The 13,491-nt window shown below is 36.4% G+C and overlaps 1 protein-coding gene across 4 annotated transcripts in view; it reads left to right on the forward strand.

Annotated features, from left to right (window-relative positions):
- The window catches only part of Sf3b2 (splicing factor 3b subunit 2), a 286,261-nt gene that overhangs the window by 15,399 nt on the left and 257,371 nt on the right, over positions 1-13,491 (forward strand). Inside the window, exon 1 of one of the 4 annotated variants that reach the window (XM_067102040.1) lies at positions 8,143-8,215. The exons of the other annotated variants lie outside the window; for them this stretch is intronic. Within the exon in view, the coding sequence (XP_066958141.1) occupies positions 8,158-8,215 (58 nt within the window). The 5' untranslated portion in view covers positions 8,143-8,157. Of the gene's footprint in view, positions 1-8,142; positions 8,216-13,491 lie in introns of those variants that run through there. 4 annotated transcript variants of the gene reach the window in all.

A 13,491-nucleotide genomic window follows, 5' to 3' on the forward strand; every position in this document is an offset into this window, starting at 1 on the left:
TTAGTATATTTTTATGTTTACATACAGTAATCGATATTTTTTTGAAGGATATATGCAATACAGAGAGAGCTATGGGCGGTTGGCAGTACTTAAATCTCAGAAGTGAAATTATTCGTGAATTATTCGAGAACAGAGAGAGAGAGAGAGAGAGAGAGGTTGAATGAAGTGATTACATCATTAAGCAGTTTTATGATTTTACTGGATTTTAATTTAATTTTTATCGATACTTTGCTGTGGTTACTTAATATGTTAAAATTAGTAAATAGTTTTTTCATCATGAAAAATGTATTTAGTCATGAAAATAAAACAAAAATCAGTAATTTAGTGAATATTGCTCTATGAAAAAATCGGCGAATGTAAATTTTCTTCCATCATATGCATTGGACACAGAGTCATCCCAAATATTACCGTCGAGAATTATAAGAAAACTTTAATTTTATTCCTTAGGGTGTCATGATAACAACGAATCCTGCATTTATATTGAGTTTCTCATAATAAAAACTGTCCAAATATTGACCATTCTGCTGTTTTGGATGCATATTTCTTGCGATCGTCGTCGGACTGGCATCGTCCGAAATACCGTCGAAAATCGTAAGAAAACCTTACTTTTAATCCTTTGGGTGTCTTGAAAACAACAAATCCTGCATTTATATTGAGTTTCTCATAATAAAAATCCTCCAAATATTGACCATTCTGCTGTTTTGGATGCATATTTCTTGCGATCGTCGTCGGACTGGCGTCGTCTGAAATACCGTCGAAAATCGTAAGAAAACCTTACTTTTAATCCTTTGGGTGTCTTGAAAACAACAAATCCTGCATTTATATTGAGTTTCTCATAATAAAAATCCTCCAAATATTGACCATTCTGCTGTTTTGGATGCATATTTCTTGCGATCGTCGTCGGACTGGCGTCGTCCGAAATACCGTCGAAAATCGTAAGAAAACCTTACTTTTAATCCTTTGGGTGTCTTGAAAACAACAAATCCTGCATTTATATTGAGTTTCTCATAATAAAAACCCTCCAAATATTGACCATTCTGCTGTTTTGGATGCATATTTCTTGCGATCGTCGTCGGACTGGCGTCGTCCGAAATACCGTCGAAAATCGTAAGAAAACCTTACTTTTAATCCTTTGGGTGTCTTGAAAACAACAAATCCTGCATTTATATTGAGTTTCTCATGATAAAAATCCTCCAAATATTGACCATTCTGCTGTTTTGGATGCATATTTCTTGCGATCGTCGTCGGACTGGCGTCGTCCGAAATACCGTCGAAAATCGTAAGAAAACCTTACTTTTAATCCTTTGGGTGTCTTGAAAACAACAAATCCTGCATTTATATTGAGTTTCTCATGATAAAAATCCTCCAAATATTGACCATTCTGCTGTTTTGGATGCATATTTCTTGCGATCGTCGTCGGACTGGCGTCGTCCGAAATACCGTCGAAAATCGTAAGAAAACCTTACTTTTAATCCTTTGGGTGTCTTGAAAACAACAAATCCTGCATTTATATTGAGTTTCTCATAATAAAAACCGTCCAAATATTGACCATTCTGCTGTTTTGGATGCATATTTCTTGCGATCGTCGTCGGACAGGCGTCGTCGAAATACCGTCGAAAATCGTAAGAAAACCTTACTTTTAATCCTTTGGGTGTCTTGAAAACAACAAATCCTGCATTTATATTGAGTTTCTCATGATAAAAACCCTCCAAATATTGACCATTCTGCTGTTTTGGATGCATATTTCTTGCGATCATCGTCGGACTGGCGTCGTCTGAAATACCGTCGAAAATCGTAAGAAAACCTTACTTTTAATCCTTTAGGTGTCTTGAAAACAACAAATTCTGCATTTATATTGAAAATAATAAAAAGTCCAAATATTGACCATTCTGCTGTTTTGGATGCATATTTCTTGCGATCGTCGTTGGACTGGCGTCGTTCGAAAATCGTAAGAAAACCTTACTTTTAATGCTTTGGGTGTCTTGAAAACAACAAATCCTGCATTTATATTGAGTTTCTCATGATAAAAATCCTCCAAATATTGACCATTCTGCTGTTTTGGATGCATATTTCTTGCGATCGTTGTCGGACTGGCGTCGTCGAAATACCGTCGAAAATCGTAAGAAAACCTTACTTTTAATCCTTTGGGTGTCTTGAAAACAACAAATCCTGCATTTATATTGAATTTCTCATAATAAAACCTCCAAATATTGACCATTCTGCTGTTTTGGATGCATATTTCTTGCGATCGTCGTCGGACTGGCGTCGTCGAAAACCGTCGAAAATCGTAAGAAAACCTTACTTTTAATCCTTTGGGGTCTTGAAAACAACAAATCCTGCATTTATATTGAGTTTCTCATAATAAAAACCCTCCAAATATTGACCATTCTGCTGTTTTGGATGCATATTTCTTGCGATCATCGTCGGACTGGCGTCGTCGAAATACCGTCGAAAATCGTAAGAAAACCTTACTTTTAATCCTTTGGGTGTCTTGAAAACAATGAATCCTGCATTTATATTGAGTTTCTCATAATAAAACCGTCCAAATATTGACCATTCTGCTGTTTTGGATGCATATTTCTTGCACGAATCGTCGGACTGGCGTCGTCAAAATACCGTCGAAAATCGTAAAGAAAACCTTACTTTTAATCCTTTGGGTGTCTTGAAAGCAACAAATCCTGCATTTATATTGAATTTCTCCTGATAAAAACCGTCCAAATATTGACCATTCTGCTGTTTTGGATGCATATTTCTTGCGATCATCGTCGGACTGGCGTCGTCCGAAATACCGTCGAAAATATTAAGAAAACCTTACTTTTAATCCTTTGGGTGTCTTGAAAGCAACAAATCCTGCATTTATATTGAATTTCTCATAATAAAAACCCTCCAAATATTGACCATTTGTTTTTTTTGGATTTCCCAACGTTTTTTTTGGATGCCGGTTTGTTGGAAGACCGGGATTTTGTTAGTTTGTTTGAGCAACAAATCCGCATTTATATTGTTTGTCTGTAAAATATGTGACCATTTTGCTGTTTTGATGCATCTTTTTGCGTCTTTTAGTCAGAAATAGTGCCGGTCAAAAATTCTTGTGTAAGAAAACTTTCTTAGTTTTGGTCTTCTTGAAAACAACAAATCCTGCATTGGTGTGCTGTTTATTGAAAACAACCGTTTTTTTGTATTTCCTTGTGTTTGTTGCATTTATATTGAGCCTTTTCATCTCCATAATAAAAGGGTGAGCAAATGTTGACCATTTGCTGTTTTTGCATATTTTTGTTTGTGGGTTTGATCCCAAATTACTTTTAATTGACCATTCTGCTGTTTAAAATAGCATATTGTTTGTTTTTGGATGGGTGAGTCGTTGGAGTAAAGAGGTCAGGATGGGTGTAAGAAGATAAAGGGTCTTGAAAACAACTCCTGCGGTGGCTAATAAAAACTCCAGACCATTCTGGCTGGAGGAGGAGAATGGGAGGCTGAGGACACGTGAGAATGAGGAAATCAGTTGGAAAAAGAAAACTAAGAAGTGCAAAAAGAAATGACCAAAGGGGAGATGAAAGAGTTTAATGAAGAGAGAATGGGTGTCTTGAAAACAATAAAAGTTGGAGGGATTTATGAAGGTGTCTCACAAAGGTAAATTGGTGTTTTTTTGGAAGGGGGCTTGACCATTCTCTGTTTTGGATGCATATTTAAAAAGGAGGAAATCGTCGGAATGGCGTAAGTCCGAAATGATATTTTAAGGGGCAAGGGCCGGACTGGAATCCTTAAGTAAGCGATAAGTCATGAAAGAAAAACAAGCTGAAAACCTTACTTTTAATATTGAGTTTTAATATGATAAATCCTCCAAATAGGGTGCTGTTTTGGATGAAGGGAGTGGAACGGTGGATGGACCGTCGAAAATGGATAAAGAAAACCTTACTTTTAATCCTTTGAAGGTCTTAAAAGGGACAACAAATCCTGCATTTTATATTGAATCCTCCAAAGTGACCATTCTGACTGTTTTGGATTTGAAAGGGAAGTGAAAATAATAAAAACCTCTTTGGGTGTCAAGTGGGAAAGGCTGCTATGTTTATTGACCATTCTGCTGTTTTGGATGCATATTTCTTTAGGAGTATCGGAAGGTGGTCAAAATACTGTGGGGAAAGAAGTGTAGAAAACCTTACTTTTAATCTTTGGAGTGTCTTGAAAACTGGGTTTAAGGTTTATTAATAAAAAGTATTGACCATTCTGCTGTTTTGGATGCAATTTCTTCGAAAGAAAAGTATAAGAGGAAAACCTTACTTTTAATCCTTTGGGTGTCTTGAAAACAATGAATCCTGCATTTATATTGAGTTTCTCATAATAAAACCGTCCAAATATTGACCATTCTGCTGTTTTGGATGCATATTTTTGTCGGACAGGGTTATAAATACTATCGAAAATTAGAAAACCTTACTTTTAAGAGGTCTTGAAAACAACAAATCCTGCATGATTGAGTTTCTCAGAGTTTTGAATTCTGCTGTTTTGGATGGATCAAGTCGGACTGTAATGCGTCCGAAATGTAAAGAATGTAATCCTTTGGGTGTCTTGAAAACAACAAATCCTGCATTTATATTAAGAAAACAAATATTGACCATTCTGCTGTTTTTGTTGGGTTTTAATCCTTACTAGTCGAAAATAGTAAGAAAACCTTACTTTTAAGTATTTGGAGTGTCTTGAAAACAACAAATCCTGCATTTATATTGAATTTCTCCTAATAAAAACCGTCCAAATATTGACCATTCTGCTGTTTTGGATGCATATTTTCGTCGGAAGAAGTTTGGGGATGATGGGAAAAATAGTAAGAAAACCTTACTTTTAATCTTTGGGTGTCTTGGCAACAAATCCTGCATTTATATTGAATTTCTCATAATAAAACCTCCAAATATTGACCATTCTTAGGGATTGCCGGACTGGTACAAGGGATATAATAGGTGCCAAGTAACCAAGAAGAAATTAGATTCTGTGTTTTGGACGATGAATGCGGATGAAGGAGGTATGAAATATTGGACTTTACTTTTAATCCTTTAGTGAAAACCTTGACCATTCTGCTGTTTTAATGCATATTTCTTGCGGGTGTCTTGAAAGACTTTTAATCCTTTGGGTGTTTGAAAATCCTGCATTTATATTGAGGCCGTCCAAATATTGACCATTCTGCTGTTTGGATAAAACCTCCAGTCGAAAATCGTGAAAACCTTACTTTGACCTTTGGGTTCTTGAAAACAACAATGATGCATTTATATGCAATTTCTCATAATAAAAACCGTCCAAATATTGACCATTCTGCTAGTTTTGGATGGAAGGTCGGTGAGTGGAAGTAAATCTGAAATGTCGAAAATCGTGGAAAGAAAACCTTACTTTTAATCCTTTGGGTGTATTGAAAGCAACAAATCCTGCATTTATATTGAGTTTCTCATAATAAAAACCTCCAAATATTGACCATTCTGCTGTTTTGGATGCATATTTCTTGCGATCATCGTCGGACTAGAAAAAAAAGATGACTTCTAATGGTGGAAAAATGAAATTTATAGAAATTACTTTTAATCCTTTGTGGTTAAGAAAACAACAAATCCTGCATTTATATTGAGTTTTCATAATGTCCAAATGACCATTCTGCTGTTTTGGATGAATATTTCTTTCGATCACGTCGTCGGACTGGCGTGCGATCTGAAAAGAAAACCGTAGAAAAGTGTACTTTTAATCCTTTGGGTGTATTGAAAACAACAAATCCTGCATTTATATTGAGTTTCTCATAATAAAAAATCCAAAATTGGTGCCAAATATTGGGTCGAAATACGTCAAAATGAAAAACCTTACTTTTTCTGGTGTTTTGATCCTGCATTTATATTATTTCTCATAATAAAAAACCCCGACCATTCTGCTGTTTTGGATGCATATCGGGGGCTCGTCGGACTGGCATCGTCAGTGCATCAAAATATATCGAAAATCGTAAGAAAACCTTACTTTTAATCCTTTGGGTGTCTTGAAAACAACAAATCCTGCATTTATATTGAATTTCTCATAATAAAACCGCGTGCCAAATATTGACCATTCTGCTGTTTTGATGCATATTTCTTTGCGATCGAATCGGACTGGCATCGGTCCGAAATACTGAGTTGTTTAAAAATCGTAAGAAAACCTTACTTTTAATCCTTTAGGGTCTTGAAAACAACAAATTCTGCATTTATATTGAGTTTGAAAGGTAATAAAAGTCCAAATATTGACCATTCTGCTGTTTTGGATGCATATTTCTTGCGATCGTCGTCGGACTGGCATCGTTTCGAAAACTGGAAAGGTCGAAAATGTAAGAAAACCTTGGGACTTTTAATTCCGTTCTTGGGTGTATTTGGGGTGTCTTGAAAACAACTTAATTCTGCATTTATATTGAGTTTCTCAACGTCAAATATGACCATTCTGCTGTTTTGGATGCATATTTCTTGCGAAAATCGTCAGACTGGCGTGAAGAAATAATTCGAAAATCGTTTTAATCCTTTGGGTGTCTTGAAAACAACAAATCCTGCATTTATATTGAGTTTCTCTAATAAAAACCCTCCAAATATTGACCATTCTGCTGTTTTGGATGCATATTTCTTTGCGATCGTCGTGAAAAAGGTGGACTGGCGTCATCCAAAATACCGTCGAAAATCGTAAGAATTTGTTTTTATTTTTAATCCTTTGGGGGTCTTGAGAAAACAACAAATCCTGCATTTATATTGAGTTTCTCATAATAAAACCTCCAAATATTGACCATTCTGCTGTTTTGATGCATATTTCTTGCGATCGTGTCGGACTGGCGTCGTCGAAATACCGTCGAAAATTTTCAGTTTTAAGAAAACCTTTTTTTAATCCTTTTGGGTGTCTTGAAAACAACAAATCCTGCATTTATATTGAGTTTCTCATGATAAAACCTCCAAATATTGACCATTCTGCTGTTTTGGATGCATATTTCTTGCGATCGTCGTCGGACTGGCGTCGTCGAAATACCGTCGAAAATCGTAAACAAAAAACCTTGTTTCTTTTAATCCCTTGACCATTGGGTGTTTTGAAAACAAAAATCCTGCATTTATATTGAGTTTTTTCTCATTTAATAAAACCCTCCAAATATTGACCATTCTGCTGTTTTGGATGCATATTTCTTGCGATCGTCGTCGGACTGGCGTCGTCGAAATACCGTCGAAAATCGTAAGAAAACCTTACTTTTAATCCTTTGGGTGTCTTGAAAACAACAAATCCTGCATTTATATTGAGTTTCTCATAATAAAAACCCTCCAAATATTGACCATTCTGCTGTTTTGGATGCATATTTCTTGCGATCGTCGTCGGACTGGCGTCGTCCGAAATACTGTCGAAAATCGTAAGAAAACCTTACTTTTAATCCTTTGGGTGTCTTGAAAACAACAAATCCTGCATTTATATTGAGTTTCTCATAATAAAAACCGTCCAAATATTGACCATTCTGCTGTTTTGGATGCATATTTCTTGCGATCATCGTCGGACTGGCGTCGTCGAAATACCGTCAAAAATCGTAAGAAAACCTTACTTTTAATCCTTTGGGTGTCTTGAAAACAACAAATCCTGCATTTATATTGAGTTTCTCATAATAAAACCCTCCAAATATTGACCATTCTGCTGTTTTGGATGCATATTTCTTACGATCGTCGTCGGACTGGCATCGTCGAAATACCGTCGAAAATCGTAAGAAAACCTTACTTTTAATCCTTTGGGTGTCTTGAAAACAACAAATCCTGCATTTATATTGAGTTTCTCATAATAAAAACCTCCAAATATTGACCATTCTGCTGTTTTGGATGCATATTTCTTGCGATCGTCGTCGGACTGGGTCGTCGAAATACCGTCGAAAATGAAAACCTTACTTTTAATCCTTTGGGTGTCTTGAAAACAACAAATCCTGCATTTATATTGAGTTTCTCATAATAAAAACCCTCCAAATATTGACCATTCTGCTGTTTTGGATGCATATTTCTTGCGATCGTCGTCGGACTGGCGTCGTCCGAAATACCGTCGAAAATCGTAAGAAAACCTTACTTTTAATCCTTTGGGTGTCTTGAAAACAACAAATCCTGCATTTATATTGAGTTTCTCATAATAAAAACCGTCCAAATATTGACCATTCTGCTGTTTTGGATGCATATTTCTTGCGATCGTCGTCGGACTGGCATCGTCCGAAATACCGTCGAAAATCGTAAGAAAACCTTACTTTTAATCCTTTGGGTGTCTTGAAACCGCAACAAATCCTGCATTTATATTGAGTTTCTCATAATAAAACCCTCCAAATATTGACCATTCTGCTGTTTTGGATGCATATTTCTTGCGATCGTCGTCGGACTGGCGTCGTCCGAAATACCGTCGAAAATCGTAAGAAAACCTTACTTTTAATCCTTTGGGTGTCTTGAAAACAACAAATCCTGCATTTATATTGAGTTTCTCATAATAAAAACCCTCCAAATATTGACCATTCTGCTGTTTTGGATGCATATTTCTTGCGATCGTCGTCGGACTGGCGTCGTCGAAATACTGTCGAAAATCATAAGAAAACCTTACTTTTAATCCTTTGGGTGTCTTGAAAACAACAAATCCTGCATTTATATTGAGTTTCTCATAATAAAAACCTCCAAATATTGACCATTCTGCTGTTTTGGATGCATATTTCTTGCGATCGTCGTCGGACTGGCGTCGTCCGAAATACCGTCGAAAATCGTAAGAAAACCTTACTTTTAATCCTTTGGGTGTCTTGAAAACAACAAATCCTGCATTTATATTGAGTTTCTCATAATAAAAACCTCCAAATATTGACCATTCTGCTGTTTTGGATGCATATTTCTTTGCGATCGTCGTCGGACTGGCGTCGTCCGAAATACCGTCGAAAATCGTAAGCAAACCTTACTTTTAATCCTTTGGGTGTCTTGAAAACAACAAATCCTGCATTTATATTGAGTTTCTCATAATAAAAACCTCCAAATATTGACCATTCTGCTGTTTTGGATGCATATTTTGCGATCGTCGTCGGACTGGCGTCGTCCGAAATGCCAAATCGAAAAAAATAAGAAAACCTTACTTTTAATCCTTTGGTGTCTTGAAAACAACAAATCCTGCATTTATATTGAATAAAAATCCTCCAAATATTGACCATTCTGCTGTTTTGGATGCATATTTCTTGCGATCGTCGTCGGACTGGCGTCGTCTGAAATACCGTCGAAAATCGTAAGAAAACCTTACTTTTAATCCTTTGGGTGTCTTGAAAACAACAAATCCTGCATTTATATTGAGTTTCTCATAATAAAACCTCCAAATATTGACCATTCTGCTGTTTTGGATGCATATTTCTTGCGATCGTCGTCGGACTGGCGTCGTCGAAATACTGTCGAAAATCGTAAGAAAACCTTACTTACAATCCTTTGGGTGTCTTGAAAACAACAAATCCTGCATTTATATTGAGTTTCTCATGATAAAATCCTCCAAATATTGACCATTCTGCTGTTTTGGATGCATATTTCTTGCGATCGTCGTCGGACTGGCGTCGTCCGAAAAATCGAAAATCGTAAGAAAACCTTACTTTTAATCCATATTTCTTTGGGTGTCTTGAAAACAACAAATCCTGCATTTATATTGAGTTTCTCATAATAAAAACCGTCCAAATATTGACCATTCTGCTGTTTTGGATGCATATTTCTTGCGATCGTCGTCGGACTGGCGTCGTCCGAAATACCGTCGAAAATCGTAAGAAAACCTTACTTTTAATCCTTTGAGTGTCTTGAAAACAACAAATCCTGCATTTATATTGAGTTTCTCATAATAAAAACCCTCCAAATATTGACCATTCTGCTGTTTTGGATGCATATTTCTTGCGATCGTCGTCGGACTGGCGTCGTCCGAAATACCGTCGAAAATCGTAAGAAAACCTTACTTTTAATCCTTTAGGTGTCTTGAAAAACAACAAATCCTGCATTTATATTGAGTTTCTTATAATAAAAATCCTCCAAATATTGACCATTCTGCTGTTTTGGATGCATATTTCTTGCGATCGTCGTCGGACAGGCGTCGTCCGAAATACCGTCGAAAATCGTAAGAAAACCTTACTTTTAATCCTTTGGGTGTCTTGAAAACAACAAATCCTGCATTTATATTGAGTTTCTCATGATAAAACCCTCCAAATATTGACCATTCTGCTGTTTTGGATGCATATTTCTTGCGATCGTCGTCGGACTGGCGTCGTCCCAAATACTGTCGAAAATCGTAAGAAAACCTTACTTTTAATCCTTTGGGTGTCTTGAAAAACAACAAATCCTGTATTTATATTGAGTTTCTCATAATAAAAACCTCCAAATATTGACCATTCTGCTGTTTTGGAAAACGATCGTCGTCGGACTGGCGTCGTCAAAATACCGTCGAAAATCGTAAGAAAACCTTTACTTTTAATTTTGGGTGTCTTGAAAACAACAAATCCTGCATTTTATATTGAGTTTCTCATAATAAAAACCCTCCAAATATTGACCATTCTGCTGTTTTGGATGCATATTTCTTGCGATCGTCGTCGGACTGGCGTCGTCTGAAATATCGTCGAAAATCGTAAGAAAACCTTACTTTTAATCCTTTGGGTGTCTTGAAAACAACAAATCTGCATTTATATTGAGTTTCATTCCAAATATTGACCATTCTGCTGTTTTGGATGCATATTTCTTGCGATCGTCGTCGGACTGGCGTCGTCCGAAATACCGAAATCGAAAATCGTAAAACCTTACTTTTAATCCTTTGAGGTGTCTTGAAAACAACAAATCCTGCATTTTATATTGAGTTTCTCTGTAAAAATCCGTCCAAATATTGACCATTCTGCTGTTTTGGATGCATATTTCTTGTGATTCGTCGGACTGGCGTCGTCCGAAATACCGTCGAAAAATCGTAAGAAAAACTTTTAACTTTGGTGTCTTGAAAACAACAAATCCTGCATTTATATTGAGTTTCTCATAATAAAAACCAAATATTGACCATTCTGCTGTTTTGGATGCATATTTCTTGCGATCGTCGTTGAAATACAAATCGTCGAAAAAATTGAAAACAACAAATCCTCCATTTATATTGAGTTTCTCATAATAAAACCGTCCAAATATTGACCATTCTGCTGTTTTGGATGCATATTTCTTTCCGATCGTCGTCGGACTGGCGTCGTCTGAAATACCGTCGAAAATCGTAAGAAAACCTTACTTTTATTCCTTTGGGTGTCTTGAAAACAACAAATCCTGCATTTATATTGAGTTTCTCATAATAAAATCCTCCAAATATTGACCATTCTGCTGTTTTGGATGCATATTTCTTGCGATCATCGTCGGACTGGCGTCGTCTGAAATACCGTCGAAAATAGTAAGAAAACCTTACTTTTAATCCTTTGGGTGTCTTGAAAACAACAAATCCTGCATTTATATTGAGTTTCTCATAATAAAACCTCCAAATATTGACCATTCTGCTGTTTTGGATGCATATTTCTTGCGATCGTCGTCGGACTGGGTCGTCGAAATTGAAAATCATAAGAAAACCTTACTTTTAATCCTTTGGGTGTCTTGAAGCAACAAATCCTGCATTTATATTGAGTTTCTCATAATAAAACCCTCCAAATATTGACCATTCTGCTGTTTTGGATGCATATTTCTTGCGATCGTCGTCGGACTGGCGTCGTCTGAAATACTGTCGAAAATCGTAAGAAAACCTTACTTTTAATCCTTTGGGTGTCTTGAAAGCAACAAATCTGCAATTTATATTGAATTTCTCCTAATAAAAACCGTCCAAATAGAATTCTGCTGTTTTGGAAACGGACTGGCTCCGAAATACGTCGAAAATCGTTTAATCCTTTGGGTGTCTTGAAAACAACAAATCCTGCATTTATATTGAGTTTCTCATAATAAAAACCTCCAAATATTGACCATTCTGCTGTTTTGGATGCATATTTCTTGCGATCGATCGGACTGGCGTCGTCCGAAATACCGTCGAAAATCGTAAGAAAACCTGAACTTTTAATCCTTTGGGTGTCTTAAACAAAAAATCCTGCATTTATATTGAGTTTTTCATAATAAAAAGTCCAAATATTGACCATTCTGCCATATTTCTTGCGATCGTCGTCGGACTGGCGTCGTCTGAAATACCGTCGAAAATCGTAAGAAAACCTTACATTTTTAATCCTTTGGGTGTCTTGAAAACAACAAATCCTGCATTTATATTGAGTTTCTCATAATAAAATCCTCCAAATATTGACCATTCTGCTGTTTTGGATGCATATTTCTTGCGATCGTCGTCGGACTGGCGTCGTCTGAAATACCGTCGAAAATCGTAAGAAAACCTTACTGTTTTTAATCCTTTGGGTGTCTTGAAAACAACAAAAATCCTGCATTTATATTGAGTTTTTCATAAAAACCATTCTGCTGTTTTATATTTCTTCCGATCGTCGTCGGACTGGCGTCGTCCGAAATACCGTCAAAATTGAAAAACTTTTAACTTTGGGTGTCTTGAAAACAACAAATCCTGCATTTATATTGAGTTTCTCATAAAAAATCCTCCAAATATTGACCATTCTGCTGTTTTGGATGCATATTTCTTGCGATCGTCGTCGGACTGGCGTCGTCTGAAATATCATCGAAAAATCGTTAGAAAACCTTACTTTTAATCCTTTGGATGTCTTGAAAAACAACAAATCCTGCATTTTATATTGAGTTTCTCATAATAAAACCTCCAAATATTGACCATTCTGCTGTTTTGGATGCATATTTCTTGCGATCGTCGTCGGACTGGCGTCGTCGGAAATACCGTCAAAAATCGTAAAGAAAACCTTACTGTTTTAATCCTTTGGGTGGTCTTGTCTGAAAAAAGAAAAAATCCTGCATTTATATTGAGTTTCTCATAATAAAAACCTCCAAATATTGACCATTCTTCTGTTTTGGATGCACAGCCTATTTCTTTTGATCGTTGTCAGATTGGCGTTGTCCGAAATACCGTCGAACATCGTAAGAAAACTTACTTTTAATCTTTGGGTGTCTTAAAACCAACGAATCCTGCATTTATATTGAGTTTCCCATAATAAAACCCTCCAAATATTGACCATTCTGCTGTTTAGGATGCATATTTTTTGCGATCGTTGTCGGACTGGCGTCGTCCGAAATACCGTCGAAAATCGTAAGAGACTTTCGAAATCCGAAAATAGTAAAGAAAAACCTTACTTTTAATCCTTTGGGTGTCTTGAAAACAACAAATCCTGCATTTATATTGAGTTTCTCATGATAAAAACCCTCAAATATTGACCATTCTGCTGTTTTGGATGTTTTGGATGCATATTTCTTGCGCGATCGTCGTCGGACTGGGTGTCGAAAGCAACAAATCCTGCCTAATAAAAATCCAAATATTGACCATTCTGCTGTTTTTGGATGCATATTTCTTGCGATCATGTCGGTCCGGACTGGCGTCGTCCGTCGAAAAAAT

This window comes from Macrobrachium rosenbergii, chromosome 58 (genome assembly GCF_040412425.1).
Source record: "Macrobrachium rosenbergii isolate ZJJX-2024 chromosome 58, ASM4041242v1, whole genome shotgun sequence".
Taxonomy (NCBI): Eukaryota; Metazoa; Arthropoda; class Malacostraca; order Decapoda; family Palaemonidae; genus Macrobrachium; species Macrobrachium rosenbergii.